The sequence below is a fragment of the Tachypleus tridentatus genome, chromosome 9 (genome assembly GCF_004210375.1).
Source record: "Tachypleus tridentatus isolate NWPU-2018 chromosome 9, ASM421037v1, whole genome shotgun sequence".
Lineage (NCBI taxonomy): Eukaryota > Metazoa > Arthropoda > Merostomata > Xiphosura > Limulidae > Tachypleus > Tachypleus tridentatus.
In genome coordinates this window covers 27176416-27195742 of record NC_134833.1, presented here as the reverse complement: position 1 = coordinate 27195742, position 19327 = coordinate 27176416, and the positions used below count along the sequence as shown (strand labels likewise).

General features: G+C 36.0%; 1 protein-coding gene across 1 annotated transcript; it reads right to left on the bottom strand.

The window, feature by feature from the left end:
- Nucleotides 1-1320: 1320 nt before the first annotated feature.
- On the bottom strand, nt 1321-5416 carry LOC143224915 (lysophosphatidylserine lipase ABHD12-like). Its single transcript, XM_076453387.1, has 2 exons — nt 5006-5416; nt 1321-2618 (listed from the first exon to the last, which is right to left on the bottom strand). The coding sequence occupies exon 2, from the start codon at nt 2584-2586 to the stop codon at nt 1456-1458; it is 1131 nt and encodes a 376-aa protein (XP_076309502.1). The 5' UTR covers nt 2587-2618; nt 5006-5416; the 3' UTR covers nt 1321-1455.
- Nucleotides 5417-19327: the final 13911 nt, after the last annotated feature.

Sequence of the window (19327 nt, the reverse complement as noted above, 5' to 3'; positions counted from 1 at the left end):
TGAATTTGCTGTGCAGTGATGGTACAGCATTAAAAAGAGATATTAAAACATCATTAACATAACCACGTTCTTAGTATTTAACACACTCTGGAATCTGTTGTACAGTGATGGTACAGCAGTAAGAAGAGATATTAAAACACCATTAACATAACCACGTTCTTACTATTTAACACCCTCTGGAATCTGTTGTACAGTGATGGTACAGCAGTAAGAAGAGATATTAAAACACCATTAACATAACCACGTTCTTACTATTTAACACCCTCTGGAATCTTCTGTACAGTGATGGTACAGCAGTAATAAGAGATATTAAAACATCATTAACATAACCACGTTCTTACTATTTAACACCCTCTGGAATCTGCTGTCCAGTGATGATACAGCAGTAAGAAGAGATATAAAAACATCATTAATATAACCACGTTCTTACTATTTAACACCCTCTGGAATCTGCTGTCCAGTGATGGTACAGCAGTAAGAGAGATATTAAAACATCATTAACATAACCACGTTCTTACTATTTAACACCCTCTGGAATCTTCTGTACAGTGATGGTGCACCAGTAAGAAGAGATATTAAAACATCATTAATATAACCACGTTCTTACTATTTAACACCCTCTGGAATCTGCTGGACAGTGATGGTACAGCAGTAAGAAGAGATATTAAAACACCATTAACATAACCACGTTCTTACAATTTAACACCCTCTGGAATCTGCTGTACAGTGATGGTACACTAGTAAGAAGAGATATTAAAACATCATTAATATAACCACGTTCTTACTATTTAACTCCCTCTGGAATCTGCTGTACAGTGATGGTACAGCAGTAAGAGAGATATTAAAACATCATTAACATAACCACGTTCTTACTATTTAACACCCTCTGGAATCTTCTGTACAGTGATGGTACAGCAGTAATAAGAGATATTAAAACATCATTAACATAACCACGTTCTTACTATTTAACACCCTCTGGAATCTTCTGTACAGTGATGGTACAGCAGTAATAAGAGATATTAAAACATCATTAACATAACCACGTTCTTACTATTTAACACCCTCTGGAATCTGCTGTCCAGTGATGGTACAGCAGTAAGAAGAGATATTAAAACATCATTAACATAACCACGTTCTTACTATTTAACACCCTCTGGAATCTGCTGTCCAGTGATGGTACAGCAGTAAGAAGAGATATTAAAACATCATTAACATAACCACGCTCTTATTACTTAACACCCTCTGGAATCTGCTGTACAGTGGAAAGAGGAAACACGTGTTACCATAAATATTTAAATAGGGTTCTCAAGACAGTATCTATTTCAGTGATTGTCTAACTTATTTATTCATACAAAGAATTAAGTTGCCCTACAGTTTCAAAAATTAACGAGATAAACAAGATATTGTTTACTAAACGACATTGATTAAATTTTCTTATGACAGCAGTGACGAAATTTAATTTTTCTCCTTATTTCTAACGTAAATGGTTTCTAAAAACGCCTCTACAACATCTGGTAACTTAGGATCTAGACTCAACCACCGATGTCCACATTTGTAGGAACCGGTTTTGTCAATACCAACAAACTGGACCGACGACGTGAAATGATCAGGTTTTTCCTCTATAGTTTTTTTATAGAATTCTTTTCCAACACTAAGTGGAACCATTTTGTCAGAATGAGAATGAAGAAAGAGAATTGGGGATTTTACAATTCCAGTCTGGTCTTTTGGGTTGAGAAACTTTTCTTCATATCTGAATACTTCTATTATAAGGGTTTCGAAATAAGGTAGAAAACGTAGGAAGAAAAATGCTGGGTGGGTTACAATAACGTCGTCAAGGGAACTGAAAGAAGCTTCTAGAACAATTCCTGCAGGATATTCTTTGTTTTTAGACAGTTTCTCAGCGAGACGAATTCCTACAGCAGCGCCTACAAAATGGCCCCAGATAATGATGCGTTCTTTGCCAACAAATTTACGAACCCACTGATAAACAGCTTCAGTATCGTTGATCATTCCAACTGTGGTGGTGGTTCCAAAAGAATCGCCAAACCCACGATAATCGAAAGTCACCACGTGTCCATCCACATGACTCTGGGACAAAACGTTGTATATATTAAGTCGATGACTTGCTCCTCTGTTTTCAGCTACTCCATGAAGATACAGAAACACGGGTCTTTCATCTTGAAATTCGTCTTTCAGAACTATACCTTTCTCACAGTCTTTTAATCGACTTTGTGGTAAGATGTGCCATATTCCCAAGGTTACGCCCTCTTGGACGTCCAAGAAGTGGTTGAAAGTACAATTGAGACTAAAATTCTGTGGAAAAGACAGGGAACTAGGTAAAGGCCAGTTGATGAAAGGGGCAAATATCAACTGATAACGAACCCAGTTCGAATAGTAGATTATTAAAGGGTACACACCAAAAATTAATAATCCAATCATCAAAACCCGATGTCCCTGCTGGCATAGCTGCTTTCCACTGGCTGCAGTTTTAAAGCCATGTTTGTATGGATGGGAGGGGATTCGTTCAATCTCACCTGAATCCAGAGCTTCACTCATAACACTGTTTGTCTGCCGTCTTTGGTGCATTCTGTGGTTTTCTGTGATTCACCAGCGTCTAACTGAAAAAATACTTTAAAAACTCTTTATTTAAAAAAATATGGTTTGTTGAAGATAAATTTTGATTTGAAAATGTTATGAATATAAAACATGTGCTATGTTTAGGCTGTTGTTGCCTGATTCTCAAAATCTTACTCTTTATACAACGTGATTTAATTTATATTAGAATACTTACTTAAAAATTCAACATGATATACAAAAACAATACAAAAATCATTTTTCTTCCGTACACCATTCTGTAGCATTCTTCAAGTGTACCGGAACTCACTAATATTTAATGGGCATATTCAATACATATGCCCACATTTGGTCCCAAATAGGCGTCTGTGATCCGGGCAAGAGCGAGTTGTTTAAAAAAAATCATAAAATTAAACCTGAAGGTACCAGACAATTAATGATTCATATCTAGTACAACCAGTCTGCAGTACTCAAGTGGTCAAACGACACCCGCTAAGCTGAAAGACCTCACTTAACTAAATAGTTACATTAGAAAAAAAAAGAAAAGATAGTGACTGATGTAAGATTAAATTAATTAACTGAAATAAATATATGCATAAAATTGTGGTTCATAAAACAGTTTGTTTATAGTATTGATTACATACCTTCATGATCCCTGGTGTTGACAAAAGGCCACATTGGCACTGGATTTAGCAGATAAAGTGTGGCTGGCATATTATTGATTTCACCATCACCTCATAAGTTATAAACAGTAATTCTGAATAGTTTCGATGAAAGGATAGTACACAAAATCTAGAAGTAAGGGATATTGAGTGGACAAAATTTAACTGTGCTAAAAAGTTAGTGGACAATAGCCAGTTACTGAGCAGAAGGTTATTTTTTGCCAGTGCTAATAGGCAGACGTTTGCTGTATAAGTTACAGGTGGTAAGAACTTATTGTTAGTGGGGAACAACTTAGAACATATTTTAAATCGAAGCTGAGTACAAGAACTCTGATGTCAGATAAAGTTTGTATCTAACATATCTAGTCAGTAGCAAGACTGTCGAGAATTTGTAATGATTAATATTTAGAAATTTCAAATGAGTGTTAAATTAACTGCGACGCTTAACTCTTAAGTTAGTTACTTACTCGTATAATCTTCCAAGTTATTCAATGACATGTGGATATTTTTACTGGTTGAGACATGAAGCACTTTTACTAAAGAAGACTCTTAAAACCTATGTCAAACTGGATTTTACAAGTTCGTACAAAAGCTACACTCATTTCAGTTACTTTTTTTAAATAGTTATTGTGAGTTTAAACCAAACTAACATTTTTAACAGTGTTACTAGGTAAGATTTACTCAGTGGGTCATTTTCTAAAACATTTAAGTAGATTAACGGTGGTAAGAATTAAAAAGAGTGACGTAATCCTTGTGAGAGATAAACTTGATAAACTTAGTATCCCGAAAATTGTTTATTCTCGAAGTCTAAGTTCAAGAGATGTCCAGTTCAATCTACAATTCGATCAAGGGCCCAGCACGACCAGATATTAGGACGCTCGACTCCCAATCTGAGGGGCACAGGTTCGAATCCCAGTCACACCAAAAATTATTATCATTTTAACCGTGGGAGCATTATAATGATATGGTCAATTTCCCCTATTCGTTGGTAAAATAATAATAGATTAAGAGTTGACGGTTGGTTGAACAACTTCCCATCTTGTCTTACACTTCTAAACTAAGGACGGCTAGCGCAGATAGCCCTCGTGTAGCTTTGCGCGAAATAAACAAACAAACTTTGATCAACGTATGTTACTGGGTCATTTTTAGCGAATTCTATTTTTCATCACTCTGAACATAAGCTAATTCTGGAGAGATAAACTGGACCTATATCGTGAGGCGATATTTGCTTTTCTCTTTTGATAATTGCTGATTTATAGCAAAGAATGCCAGCTACAGAAATGTTTCTGTATAGTCAAGTATATTGACAATAAATAAGTAAATAGAAGCTTCTCGAACAATTCAAATTATTTTCTTCAAATGCACTCGTAACCGAACTACATTCGGTAACTCTACTCGCTACTAAGCCACAATTATTGATCTCAAAACTATATTTGTTCAACGAAATATAACAACTGATAAAAATAGTTCAGTGATTTGCCTTCTCATTTTTATCAATACTGTACATAAATGAAATGCTGTGCTACAGTAGCTGTACATTAATTAGAATACGAATTTATGTACGAATTAAATAAATTGAACTGCTTATTTTTTGTCGGTAATTAAGCTGTTGGTTTCTAAATTACTGTCTGCTTGTTTACTAGTACAGATTCAGATAGCTTACAAGTAATTCAACAAATTGAATTCATTTATAAAGCAAGAAGAATAAAAAACAACTCGTGTGGATTACATCAACACAAACTTGAGAAAAATACCATGAAGAAACTTACTGCTTTAGAACGGTTGCGTAGCTTGTTTCTGAACGGTTGCGTAGCTTGCTTCAGAATGGTTGCGTAGCTTGTTTCTGAACGGTTGAGTAGCTTGCTTCAGAATGGCTGCGTAGCTTGTTTCTGAACGGTTGAGCAGTTAGTGAATGACACAGGATATGATAAGGGAGTCTACACTGAACTAGTAGATACGATCATGATATTAATTAACTCCGGTCGCCCATAACGACCACTATGTTGAAACGAATCGAGGTTTTTTCCCCCACCTCACCCCCTTATTCAGTCCATAACATAGGCAGTTGGTTACAAGGAAAATGAATAAGGAAAACTTGCTCGTGATGTAAGAAAAAAGAAACATCATTCTTGTCCTGCAGGCTGAACCAGTTGGTTAAGTCGTGTTATTAACGTTTATTAACCCTCAAATATTATTGGCATATAGGAAACATTAGAAAACAATCTAACCACTTACTTGAAATACACTATGAACAGTTAAGTTCTTGTTGCATAAACAGTTTGATGTGTAGGCAGAGCTCTTATAGAATAACATTTCAATAGATTCTTCTATAGACAAACAAACGAAAAACACTTCGACAAATTCCAAACTTTTATTGGTTGGGCGTTTTCTAAATACAGTTAGCATCTACAAGTTTAATACAGTCAGCATCTACAAGTTTAATACAGTCAGCATCTACAAGTTTAATACAGTCAGCATCTACAAGTTTAATACAGTCAGCATCTACAAGTTTAATACAGTCAGCATCTACAAGTTTAATAGCATCTGAACGTTTTACAGAAACTTTGAATTTTTTTTCTAAATATTACAACATTTGTAAATTCCAGAATAAATTTTTTCATCTTCAAGGTTAACCAAAGTTTCTCTGTTATGATTATATGATAACACAAAAACTGCAGGATAAACCGAAACATTAACAGACAGTAATTTTTAACCTGAACCAGAAGTTTTGTTATTAGCTATTCTGTATAAACTTGTAACTTAAATGCACGCAGTTTGATGCTGTTGTGAAAAAAAAACACAAAACAAAATAAAAACTACTGCGTGTCCTTCTTTAACTAACATTAAAATATTTTCTTTCTCTCGACTAACCAGTATTCTAGAGGATAAATACTGATATATTAGCGACTCGAAATATTAGTTTTTTTACCGACTTCCCTGTGAATAAATTAAACGAAATTACCTCAACATGTTAAATGCGTTACTTCTTTGATAAGTTATCTATTGGAGAATACATCCATAGTATACAGAAAATTATCCATCTTACACTTAACCCCTAAAAAGAAAATTCACATGTATGATAAATACTAAATGACCAAACTAATCAGCTTCAGGTAAGTCATGTTTCTGAAAAACATTTTAAAATCTGTTAAGTTTTTCTTTCTCTCCTTTTAGCGCAACATATCATTCAGCTATGTCTTTACCTATTCTTTACCAACCATTTACCGTCACATTCGTTTGAAAAAATGAGTAGGTGTAGGACGGGTTTCGATCCCGAGAGCTGTAGATTACCAGTCAAGTACCTTATAACAAAGTTTCTGATCTGAATTTAACTGAAGCAAAATGTTTTAAAATAGCTTCCGCTTTAATAACACCAACTTTATTCTAACCACTGTTTGGTTCTGTCTGAATACATGTTTATAACACCACCTTTATTCTAACCACTATTTGGTTCTGTCTGAATACATGTTTAAAACACCAACTTTATTCTAACCACTGTTTGGTTCTGTCTGAATACATGTTTATAACACCAACTTTATTCTAACCACTGTTTGGTTCTGTCTGAATACATGTTTATAACACCAACTTTATTCTAACCACTGTTTGGTTCTGTCTGAATACATGTTTATAATGCCAACTTTATTCTAACCACTGTTTGGTTCTGTCTGAATACATCTTTATAACACCACCTTTATTCTAACCACTGTTTGGTTCTGTCTGAATACGTGTTTATAACATCAACTTTATTCCAACCACTGTTTGGTTCTGTCTGAATACGTGTTTATAACACCAACTTTATTCCAACCACTGTTTGGTTCTGTCTGAATACATGTTTATAATGCCAACTTTATTCTAACTACTGTTTGGTTCTGTCTGAATACATGTTTATAACATCAACTTTATTCCAACCACTGTTTGGTTCTGTCTGAATACATCTTTATAACACCACCTTTATTCTAACCACTGTTTGGTTCTGTCTGAATACGTGTTTATAACACCAACTTTATTCCAACCACTGTTTGGTTCTGTCTGAATACATGTTTATAACACCACCTTTATTCTAACCACTATTTGGTTCTGTCTGAATACATGTTTAAAACACCAACTTTATTCTCACCACTGTTTGGTTCTGTCTGAATACATCTTTATAACACCACCTTTATTCTAACCACTGTTTGGTTCTGTCTGAATACGTGTTTATAACATCAACTTTATTCCAACCACTGTTTGGTTCTGTCTGAATACGTGTTTATAACACCAACTTTATTCCAACCACTGTTTGGTTCTGTCTGAATACATGTTTATAACACCACCTTTATTCTAACCACTATTTGGTTCTGTCTGAATACATGTTTAAAACACCAACTTTATTCTCACCACTGTTTGGTTCTGTCTGAATACATCTTTATAACACCACCTTTATTCTAACCACTGTTTGGTTCTGTCTGAATACGTGTTTATAACATCAACTTTATTCCAACCACTGTTTGGTTCTGTCTGAATACGTGTTTATAACACCAACTTTATTCCAACCACTGTTTGGTTCTGTCTGAATACATGTTTATAACACCACCTTTATTCTAACCACTATTTGGTTCTGTCTGAATACATGTTTAAAACACCAACTTTATTCTCACCACTGTTTGGTTCTGTCTGAATACATCTTTATAACACCACCTTTATTCTAACCACTGTTTGGTTCTGTCTGAATACGTGTTTATAACATCAACTTTATTCCAACCACTGTTTGGTTCTGTCTGAATACATGTTTATAACACCAACTTTATTCTCACCACTGTTTGGTTCTGTCTGAATACGTGTTTATAACATCAACTTTATTCCAACCACTGTTTGGTTCTGTCTGAATACATGTTTATAACACCAACTTTAATTTAACCACTGTTTGGTTCTGTCTGAATACATGTTTATAATGCCAACTTTATTCTAACCACTGTTTGGTTCTGTCTGAATACATGTTTATAACACCAACTTTATTCTAACCACTGTTTGGTTCTGTCTGAATACATGTTTATAATGCCAACTTTATTCTAACCACTGTTTGGTTCTGTCTGAATACATCTTTATAACACCACCTTTATTCTAACCACTGTTTGGTTCTGTCTGAATACGTGTTTATAACACCAACTTTATTCCAACCACTGTTTGGTTCTGTCTGAATACATGTTTATAACACCACCTTTATTCTAACCACTATTTGGTTCTGTCTGAATACATGTTTAAAACACCAACTTTATTCTCACCACTGTTTGGTTCTGTCTGAATACATCTTTATAACACCACCTTTATTCTAACCACTGTTTGGTTCTGTCTGAATACGTGTTTATAACATCAACTTTATTCCAACCACTGTTTGGTTCTGTCTGAATACGTGTTTATAACACCAACTTTATTCCAACCACTGTTTGGTTCTGTCTGAATACATGTTTATAACACCACCTTTATTCTAACCACTATTTGGTTCTGTCTGAATACATGTTTAAAACACCAACTTTATTCTCACCACTGTTTGGTTCTGTCTGAATACATCTTTATAACACCACCTTTATTCTAACCACTGTTTGGTTCTGTCTGAATACGTGTTTATAACATCAACTTTATTCCAACCACTGTTTGGTTCTGTCTGAATACATGTTTATAACACCAACTTTATTCTCACCACTGTTTGGTTCTGTCTGAATACGTGTTTATAACATCAACTTTAATTTAACCACTGTTTGGTTCTGTCTGAATACATGTTTATAATGCCAACTTTATTCTAACCACTGTTTGGTTCTGTCTGAATACATGTTTATAATGCCAACTTTATTCTAACTACTGTTTGGTTCTGTCTGAATACATGTTTATAACACCAACTTTATTCTCACCACTGTTTGGTTCTGTCTGAATACATCTTTATAACACCACCTTTATTCTAACCACTGTTTGGTTCTGTCTGAATACGTGTTTATAACATCAACTTTATTCCAACCACTGTTTGGTTCTGTCTGAATACATGTTTATAACACCAACTTTATTCTCACCACTGTTTGGTTCTGTCTGAATACGTGTTTATAACATCAACTTTATTCCAACCACTGTTTGGTTCTGTCTGAATACATGTTTATAACACCAACTTTAATTTAACCACTGTTTGGTTCTGTCTGAATACATGTTTATAATGCCAACTTTATTCTAACCACTGTTTGGTTCTGTCTGAATACATGTTTATAATGCCAACTTTATTCTAACTACTGTTTGGTTCTGTCTGAATACATGTTTATAACACCAACTTTATTCTAACCACTGTTTGGTTCTGTCTGAATACATGTTTATAATGCCAACTTTATTCTAACTACTGTTTGGTGCTGTCTGAATATTTTTGTGCTAATAATTTCCGTTTTTCAGATACACTATATGAACATTGTTTTCTTAAAATTATGAGTTTGTCATTTTGAAAAATGACACAATCAGTTACGTATAAAGTGAGGCCTGGCGTTTACAGTGCTCGAATCGCAATCTGATGGTCACAGGTTTGAATCTCCGTATAGTGTTTGTCTGGGCCATCCATCCGAAGGTACAAATTTTGGTGTAGAAAGAAACTGTCCGACCCCAAACTGAAAGAGAAAATGAGAGTAAGTACAACTTGGACAATTTTCTATGTACTATGGATGTATTCTAGACAACTTATCAAAACAGTAATACTTTCAACGTGTTAACTTTTTCATTTAATATACTTTAGCGCTTATACTAAAATCCATACTTCTCAATGGCTCAGTTAAGTAGGCTTAACTCAGACGTTGTTTCCATATTAACAATTCAATTTACTCTCGTTTACAAATAATCTTAATTAACCTGGATATAACACAGACTGTAAAATGTTTATTATTATTTTTTCTTTTATTTGTTTATTTAAAGCTAAGTACAAAGTTACGCAAAGGGAGGGTATCTGTGTTCTGTTCGTCACGAGTATCGAAGCCCGGTTTTTAGTGTTATAAATTTACAGGCACACCGCTGTGCCACTGTTGGGCAATATTGTTTTATTTCGTAACATACCCCCTCTCCCAGTGGCTAAACAGTAAGTGGGAAGACTTTAAATGTTAAAATATCGAATTTAGACAACTGTAGTGAGAACGGCACGCATAACCTATTATGTAGGTATGTGTATAATAACAAATTAATTATCAAATTATTCCTTAATAGTAGTTTATTTTAGTACATTTTTGATGTAAATTCGGTATTCTGAGCTAAGTGGACAGGCCATAGACACTCCTAGTTCAAAACTGTTTGATGACCAGAGGAAAGGCAGATAATCTGCAGAACCTATTGCTTATGCGTCTAATTTTCCCAAATAACTGTTGTGGTCGTCATATTTATAATGAGCTGAGAGTACAAAATGTATTAAATGGCATATTGCGACTCGAACGTTGGAGCTATCGATCAGCAACGCAACATAAAAGTTAAGAATATGATTCAGTTAAAGCCTACGAATGAGTGGTAGAAGACATGCTGGTTTAGATTTGTTTGTTTGTTTGTTTTGGAATTTCGCACAAAGCTACTCAAGGGCTATCTGTGCTAGCCGTCCCTAATTTAGCAGTGTAAGACTAGAGGGAAGGCAGCTAGTCATCACCACCCACCGCCAACTCTTGGGCTACTCTTTTACCAACGAATAGTGGGATTGACCGTCACATTATACACCCCCACGGCTGGGAGGGCGAGCATGTTTAGCGCGACGCGGGCGCGAACCCGCGACCCTCGGATTACGAGTCGCACGCCTTACCCGCTAGGCCATGCCGGGCCGCTGGTTTAGAGAAATGTTGTTATTAAACTGCTGCTTAACTGTCACGTTACTCGGGGGCTTTAGAACTTATTGTCAACTATCATCCTTGTTTAAAGATTACACGACCAGGATTATTGTAATGTGATCCAGTATATTTGGACAGTAGATAAGCAAAATGTGTTTTCGCGCCTTCTTTTCTAAACGTGCTTTTGTTGCACTACCCCGCATTTCGTATCAGGTCATCCTAAGTAATGTCCGAAAATTTAATACAGCAAGTACATCATCATTTCTGTCTTTGTAGAAGACTTTAATGACTAAAATATGTTGTAGGACGTGTATAAAAAAAAAAGATATAATTTATATGCTCTTATAGTTATATTTGGTCTGGTGGTTAGGACGTTCGACTCGAAACTTAGGTTCTAATTCCCGTTGCTGAAGATCTACGGCCTTTCAGCCGTGGGAGCGTTGCAACTAACAAACCAATTCCATTATTTGCTGTTAAAACAGTAGCCAAATAATTGGTGGCGAATGGTGTTCATTAGATATGTTCCTTCTAGGCTTTCACTGCTAAATTACGAAGCAGCCTCTTGTATTAGCGTATGGTGCATTAGCGTTTACATTTAAAGTGTCCAGCGATCGTAAGCTGCCTAGAAACTCGAAAAAAAAAAGATATTGTTCCGCGCCCCACCAATGACTTCGTAAAACACTGATGCAGTATATTCATAGGTAAATATCACATACTTGGTAGGTTACGCAGCGCCCCAGTGGCACAGTGGTATGTCTGCGGACTCACACCGCTAGAAACCGGGTTTCGATAGCCGTTGTGGGAAGGCAACTAGTCATCACCACCCACCGCCAACTCTTGGGCTATTCTTTTATCAACGAATAGTTTGGCTGAGTGTCATATCATAAAGCCCCCACGGTTGAAAGGACGAGTATGTTTGGTGTAACGGGGATTCGAACCCGCGACTCTCAGATTACGAGTCGAGCACCCTGCCATGCCGGACTGCGTGCCTTGTAGTTGTGCTTATAAAATTATGAACCCATGTGCTTCTAGCCCAGTCTCTTTGGAGTTACGTAGTCAAACTTTAATTTCTATTTTGAACTTAAAGTGCAAAGTAAGTTATCATCAGTTTATTTGTTTCCTGTGCCTTCTTGTTGTAGTTATATTGTCTGTTCCAGTCTGGTGGTTGTATTTTACTTTGTTCTTAACTAATAAGTAACATATGAAATAATCTAGAACTGTGCACTAGAAGCGTATTCATTACAATTGTGTCTTGTTTGTCAGAAGTTGGCTTCAGAAACTGTACATATACATATGGATAAGAACGTTTTATAGAAGTGATTTAAATTTGCATGTACTAGAAGTCAGGAATACAGATACGTTTTATGTTAATTGTTAAAACAAACATATAAAGCTTATCTACTTCAGTTCATATATATACTCCGCTCACCGGTACGTCAGGGGTAAGTTTGTGGTCTTACTATGCTAAAATCCAGGATTCAGTTCCCAGCAGGAAACAGAGTCCATCTAGTTTATTGTGTTACATACTTTGTTTACTTGGATTTCAAACGTTCGGGCTTAAGCTGACCCTTTTCTACATTTTCGAATATTAACACAATGTTTTCAGAACTAACTACACTCGTTACTGTTTATTTGTTTTGAATTTCGCGCAAAGCTACTCCAAGGCTATCTGCGCTAGCCGTCCCTAATTTAGCAGTGTAAGACTAGAGGAAAGGCAACTAGTCATCACCACCCACCGCCAACTCTTGAGTTATTCTTTTACCAACGAATAATGGGATTAACCCTCACATTATAACGCCCCACGGCTGAAAGGGCGAACATGTTTGGTGCGACCGGGATTCGAACCCGCAACCCTCGGATTACGAGTCGAACGCCTTAACACACTTGGCCATGCCGGGCCATCACTCATTACTGACTTAGCTGTCCTGTTCAGTATTTTGAGAGTATATATTTTTTTTTTCTTGCGCCTTAATAAAAATATTTTTACCTTATCTCTATTACCTCAAGAAATGTTCAGAACTAATGGCTTACTCCAAAAATAAAGATCCTTTTGTTTTTAACCGTTATATTCAAATAGTTGAATTAAGAAACTAGCAACTGTAGCGGATTCAAAGCATAAAAGTGGTACTTACTGTTATAACTAGCAGCTTACTCTCGTGATAATCGGTCGTTCTTCATTTCGTAAAGAATGAAGCATCATTGATTGTTACGAAGCAATGTTACAACAGAAACAGAAAGTAAGACATTTGAATTGGTGTTACACGCTAGAGATATTTTTTACTGAAGTCGAGCTCGTTGTATTCAAATGTTTTGAACATACAAGTCAAGAGGTATCTACAACCAAAATAAGTTCTCGATGGAACGGTACGTATAACAACTACATTTTAACATTGTTTAACGATACGTGATAGTACTGAAAGCTGATCTCTTTTGGAAAGGGTATATAATAACAACAGCTTTCGATCCGAGCAAGTTATATATTTGTTGGCTTTCTCATACCAAAGAAGAACTTTATCAGTAATAAGCTAATCTTATTGACCATAGAGTGGATCATACAAACACAGAGTGGATCATATAAACACAGTGATAAGAGGAGAAGAGTGCATTAGTAATTAATAATAATACAGACACACTTTAGTCTGATCATAAAGAAGTTTCACGTCGGGAATGCAAACTTTTTAAGACGGAGATATCACTTGTTCTTATTAGGCACTGGAAAACACAGGAATATGAATCAACTTGGGGCACCACTGCCATCCTCAAAGAGACCTAAAATAAGCCATACTCCAAGCGTGGTAACCAAATTATGATGTCTTGTAACAGGTGAGTCTGTAAGAGTGTAAAAGTCAACGACAAAATTTGTCCATGTCTTCAAGTCAACAAGCAGTATGCAACGTAATAAAGAAAGGTTTCAGTCTAGAAAAACAAAATAAGTCACTGGTATGTCAGTTGCTTCCTTGCGACCGTTACATTCGTCAAATATGAAGTGGGCGTTTATGCTGTTCCACACGAAGATATACCAGTCAAATCGCTGGACTAAACACTGACATATTTCTCTGCTTTTGATCTGTTAAGTTGGGCGTTGAGAAACTGCCGCCTTCCTACTCTAGATGGCTTATTGGAAGCAAGCAGTGAGGAGTAGTGTGCTTTTTGATTCGATAGCCTTATAACAAAGACCTATAAAATAGAAAATACGACAAGGCTGTTGTCAACATTGCAATGACGTGGGAAGGTTTTAAAATCATTTTAATACAACGTACTCAGCCCTTGTAACACGGAGAAAAACACAGGCTCTCCTCCTGTCAATCATGGATTCCTGTTGCATATGTTTGTCAATAAGTACACCAAGCAACGTGACACAATCACTAGTTTCGAACCACTGACCACGAAAAAGTGTTTAACATACAAACGCGCACCTTTACACACAATAAAGACTGAATAAAGTAGCACGTGACATTACCTTTCTAATGAACAGTGTTGTATTTGATTAACTAATATGTCGCGACAAAATTAAGAAATGTTTTTTTTTATTTTATTAACTTGCACTCATGTACATAACTGGTTAATGAATGTTGTGAAGATAGCTGGTCGTTATTTTAATTAATTAACCAAAAAGATAGAACGGTAAATTATTTAAACACATATTCTTGTTTCTCTATTAATGGTTGAGCATGGCCAGGTGGTTAAGGCACTGGACTCGTAATATGAGGATCACGGGTTCGTATCCCTTTCACACCAAACATGCTCGCCTTTTCAACCGTGGGGAAGTTATAGTGTGATGTTCAATCCCTCTATTCGTTGGTAAAAAAGTAGCCCAAGAATTGGCGGTGGATGGTGATGACTAGCTGCCTTTCTTCTAGTCTTACAATGCAAAATTAGGGACGGCTAGAGCAGATAACCTTTGAGTAGCTTTGCGCGAAATTCAAACCAAACCAAACCAATCCTCTATTAACCTACTAACAAATACACCATCTTAAGTTTTTTCAGTCAACTATATCTGTAGCAAGCTACTGTATTTTAGTTTTCGATAAACTATTAATACTTTTAATTTTTATTTTATTCTAAGGTTGCTAAAATTACAAAGAAATTCAAAGGAAAAAAAATGTAAAAAAATTACTTTGACAAGTTGATAACTTTTTAAGTCTGAAGTTGAATATTTAATTACTTAAAAATTGTATTGATGCGTGTTGTGTTGATTGTATAAAATGTTATACACGCTGATTACTGAATTATCAAGCCCCCTAGGTAGTTTCAAAGTAAGCTTTCTCTACCTATTTACCAAACGACACATGAATTTTAACCGAAATACGTATCTATTGTTTGTTTTGTTTTTTGGAATTTCGCACAAAGCTACTCGAGGCCTATCTGTGCTAGCTGTCCCTAATTTAGCAGTGTAAGACTAGAGGGAAGGCAGCTAGTCATCACCACCCATCGCCAACTCTTGGGCTACTCTTTTACCAACGAATAGTGGGATTGACCGTCACATTATAACGCCCCCACGGCTGGGAGGGCGAGCATGTTTAGCGCGACTCGGGCGCGAACCCGCGATCCTCAGAGTACGAAGCGCACGCCTTAACGCGCTAGGCCATGCCAGGCCCAATACGTATCTAAATAAAGTAAGATATACGCATTGACCTTTTCTTCCTGGAACATGACGTATTTATTATATGGTGTTAGGGGTCTGGATTTAATCTCCGGACCCGTTAATACGAGGGCTGTTCAAAAAATACGCGGACTGACGTCATAAAACAAAATGTACTTTATTTAGATTCTAGAAGTTACAGGTCTGGAACCCCTTCAAAGTACTCTCCTCCCCAACGCACACACTTATCCCAACGGTGTTTCCACTTGTTGAAACAGTCCTGGTACGCTTCTTTTGTAATGTCCTCCAGCTCCTTCGTCGCATTTGCCTTAATCTCGGGAATCGTCTCAAATCTTCTTCCTTTCAAGGGTCTTTTGAGTTTGGGGAACAAGAAAAAATCGCAAGGAGCAAGGTCAGGTGAGTAGGGGGGTGAGGTGGGGAAGAACAGTGATCGAGTGTTTGGCCAAAAACTCACGAGTTCTGAGGCACAAATTTCGCAGCAACGCGGTGCATCTTCAATTTTTCGGTCAAAATCTCGTAACAAGATCCAACTGATATCCCACACTCTTCAGCAAGCTCCCTGACAGTCAGACGTCGATTTGTCCGCACCGAGTCGACGTGTGGGTCGTCAGTTGACGTGGAAGGACGTCCAGAATGCTCATCATCTTCAATGGACTGTCGACCATCCTTAAAACGTTCATGCCACTTGAAACATGCCGTACGCTTCATAGCAACATCACCGTAAACCGTGTTAAGCATAGCAAAAGTTTCAGTCGCAAATTTTCCAAGTTTAACACAAAATTTCACAGCAAGTCGTTGCTCCTTCAGGTCATTCATTCTGAAATCCGCCAAACGAAAAAATCGCACTTCACTTAAAACCGCGTAGCTAATACACAAATGAAGATATCTGCAATCGGAAAATGGTGTCGTAATCAGCTGATCTGTGCGAACCTAGCGACACCAAGCGGATTCCCCTGGAACCAACTGGAGCCGCGCAATTCAAACAGTCCGCGTATTTTTTGAACAGACCTCGTATAGGGAGGCTGGCATGCTATCTTTTCGTCGGATGAGGGGAGCGACCTCCGTTAGAACTTAAATCAACTCTCTTATTCATAGGTCGATTGAATGTTCGATACAGAAAGGTTCTTTTGATCTTCTAGAGTGTATTATATTCCTTTGTTTTAGTATCATCACAAGTTATTACATGGTTCTTACTTTTGTGGTAAGATGGAAGCTGAATTGCTATTACATTCTGGTTATACCACAGACTTTACTTGGTCCCTTTGTTTCTCCGATAAACCGGAGTAAACATTTATAAGAAATTTAATGATGTTTTTTGCTCTTTGTTAGGAGTATAATAATTGTGGTGATATTGTGTTATGACTTCTGATAGTACGGTTCTGAGTTTGTTTTGAATTTCGCGCAAAGCTACACGAAGGATATCTGTGCTATCCATCCCTAATTTTGCAGTGTAAGTACCATGACCCATTGCCAACTCTTTTACCAACAAATAGTGGAATTGATCGTTACATTATAACGCCCATACAGTTGAAATGGCGAGCGTGTTTGATGTGACGAGGATTCGAATCCGCAACCCTTGGATTAGAAGTCGAGTGCCTTAACCACCTGACCATGCCGGGCCGGCTGATTTCTTTTACACGTTATCTGTGTGTTTCACATATGTACCTTTGACATAGGGTAACATGACTGTTTCTATAATTTATTTTCTGCTTATTATTAGACGTTATCTTTATCAGTTGTTGGGGATGTCCGTTAAGGAAGGTTGTAGTGATATGCTTTTCTTCATTCATAGAATATTCTGCGTTACAAATCTTGTTCATGAGGATTCTAAAACATCAGCATCTACATTACTAACATGGTTTCATTTATGGTCAAGGCGTTTACCAGGACGTGAGTTTTCCTGTAAATGTCTATAGTGTATAATTAGGTGTCTTGGTTAACAATCACAGCTAGAAGCAATAATGTTTTCCTTAGAATTAAATGACTATATATAAAGGTAATAAACAATTTTGGTTTTTGGAATCAAACACAAAACTTTTGTGACTTATGTCATATGCACTTATTGGCAAGGCTTTTTTACTGTAAAATAACTAATTCATGGAGCTTAATTTTTGATTCTATTGTCCCTTGCCATAGGTTTTGATAAGCTTCATATTCTTCAAATTGAATTGAATTTTTTGTCCAAAATAAATAGATGAAAATGTAAAACAAATCTTGTAGATGGAGATTAGTTGGGCAAAGTGTTAAAAGTCAACATAGGATATTGTTAAAGTTGGTGTTTAAACTGTTTGCTTTCACGTTAATTCAGGTTGTTTTTTTAATTCCTCTAATTTCCATCATATTTTAGTCCTCAATGTAACAAAATAGGCCCAAACTACAAATTTGTTTTTAAGGTTTTTTAAAGAAGATTTTGCTCCTGTGACAACCCTCCTCAGTTTCCACTTTGATTGGCTACACCTATATTTAATCTCAAATTTTTCTCTTCCCCCCAAACACAGAAACTTTGCTCTCACCTAATCTACAAAGTACTTTACATAAACACTAGTAGAAGTGGATTTCCTAGTAAATAAAATAAGTAAAGTTTTATTCACAACAGCTGAAGTGTACATTTCATAGTAAAACTGGTTGTCATAAGTTTTGGAAGATTGAATATTTACTTTGCAAAAATAATATACAAAATATTATACCATTAGATTCAGGAGCTATTCAAAGCAAACAATCAAGAGGCAGCAAGTTATTTAACCACGAAAGTTTGAACAAGAAAGCCAAACATTTTCATTGCTCTTCTGTTTACTATTCACACCAAGAGTTCAAATTTGCTTTAACAGCCCAATCCTTAATGTACAAGTATACTGTTTGTTAAATAGAATGAGGGCTAAAACTATGAAAAGTATTGTCTTAAGAGTTACCTTTCACAAATTCTACAATAAGTGTTTAATATTCAATTAGAACTATACTTAACAAAACAAAAAAAGCATTCCTGGTATTACGAGTCTAGTGAATAATAACTACCAATCCAGAAAAACTTTGCAAATTTGTGTAGGTTGGAAGGAGACAAAGATTCAGGGAGGTAATGGGTAAACAAACCTTTCATGAATTTGAACCACATTGGTTGTAAATGCCTAAACTCTTCATTCACAGACTTTTAAGACTTCATTCTGAAGATTGAAGATTTTCACTATATGTTATATGAACATCATGTCTGGCATCAAGTAAAGTGAAGCAAGTACCTTGAGCCCTTTTTTAAAGTAGGGCTAAGAACTAGTATTCATTTTCTATTGTACTTGTTCTTCAACTAAGTGAATTAAGTTGAAATTTCCAGGAATATTTGTTTTAAAGCAAAGCAACACAATAAATTATCTGCACTATGTTCACCATGGGGATAATCAGAAAATTTACCATTATAAGCCTCTTACCCAACAGTTTTCAAAACAATTTCTTTAACTTACCCAACTTGTAGTGACATGGAATTTATGGAATAAAATATGATGCTGAGTTATGTAATTTTGGTTATTGTCTATCTTTGTTTGTAAATTTATCTTACAGCATTTAAGGAATTTCATGATGATTGAGGAAGTATTGGATTACACAAACAACTGACTGAAATTTTGATGTGACAACATTTCTTGCTGGATTTTAAAAATTGCGATCTTTTCAGTATGATATTTAATACTGGTATAAAAATC

Coding starts and splice junctions, on each gene's coding strand:
- LOC143224915 (XM_076453387.1), bottom strand. CDS start 2,586: ATGCACCAAAGACGGCAGACAAACAGTGTTATGAGTGAAGCTCTGGAT.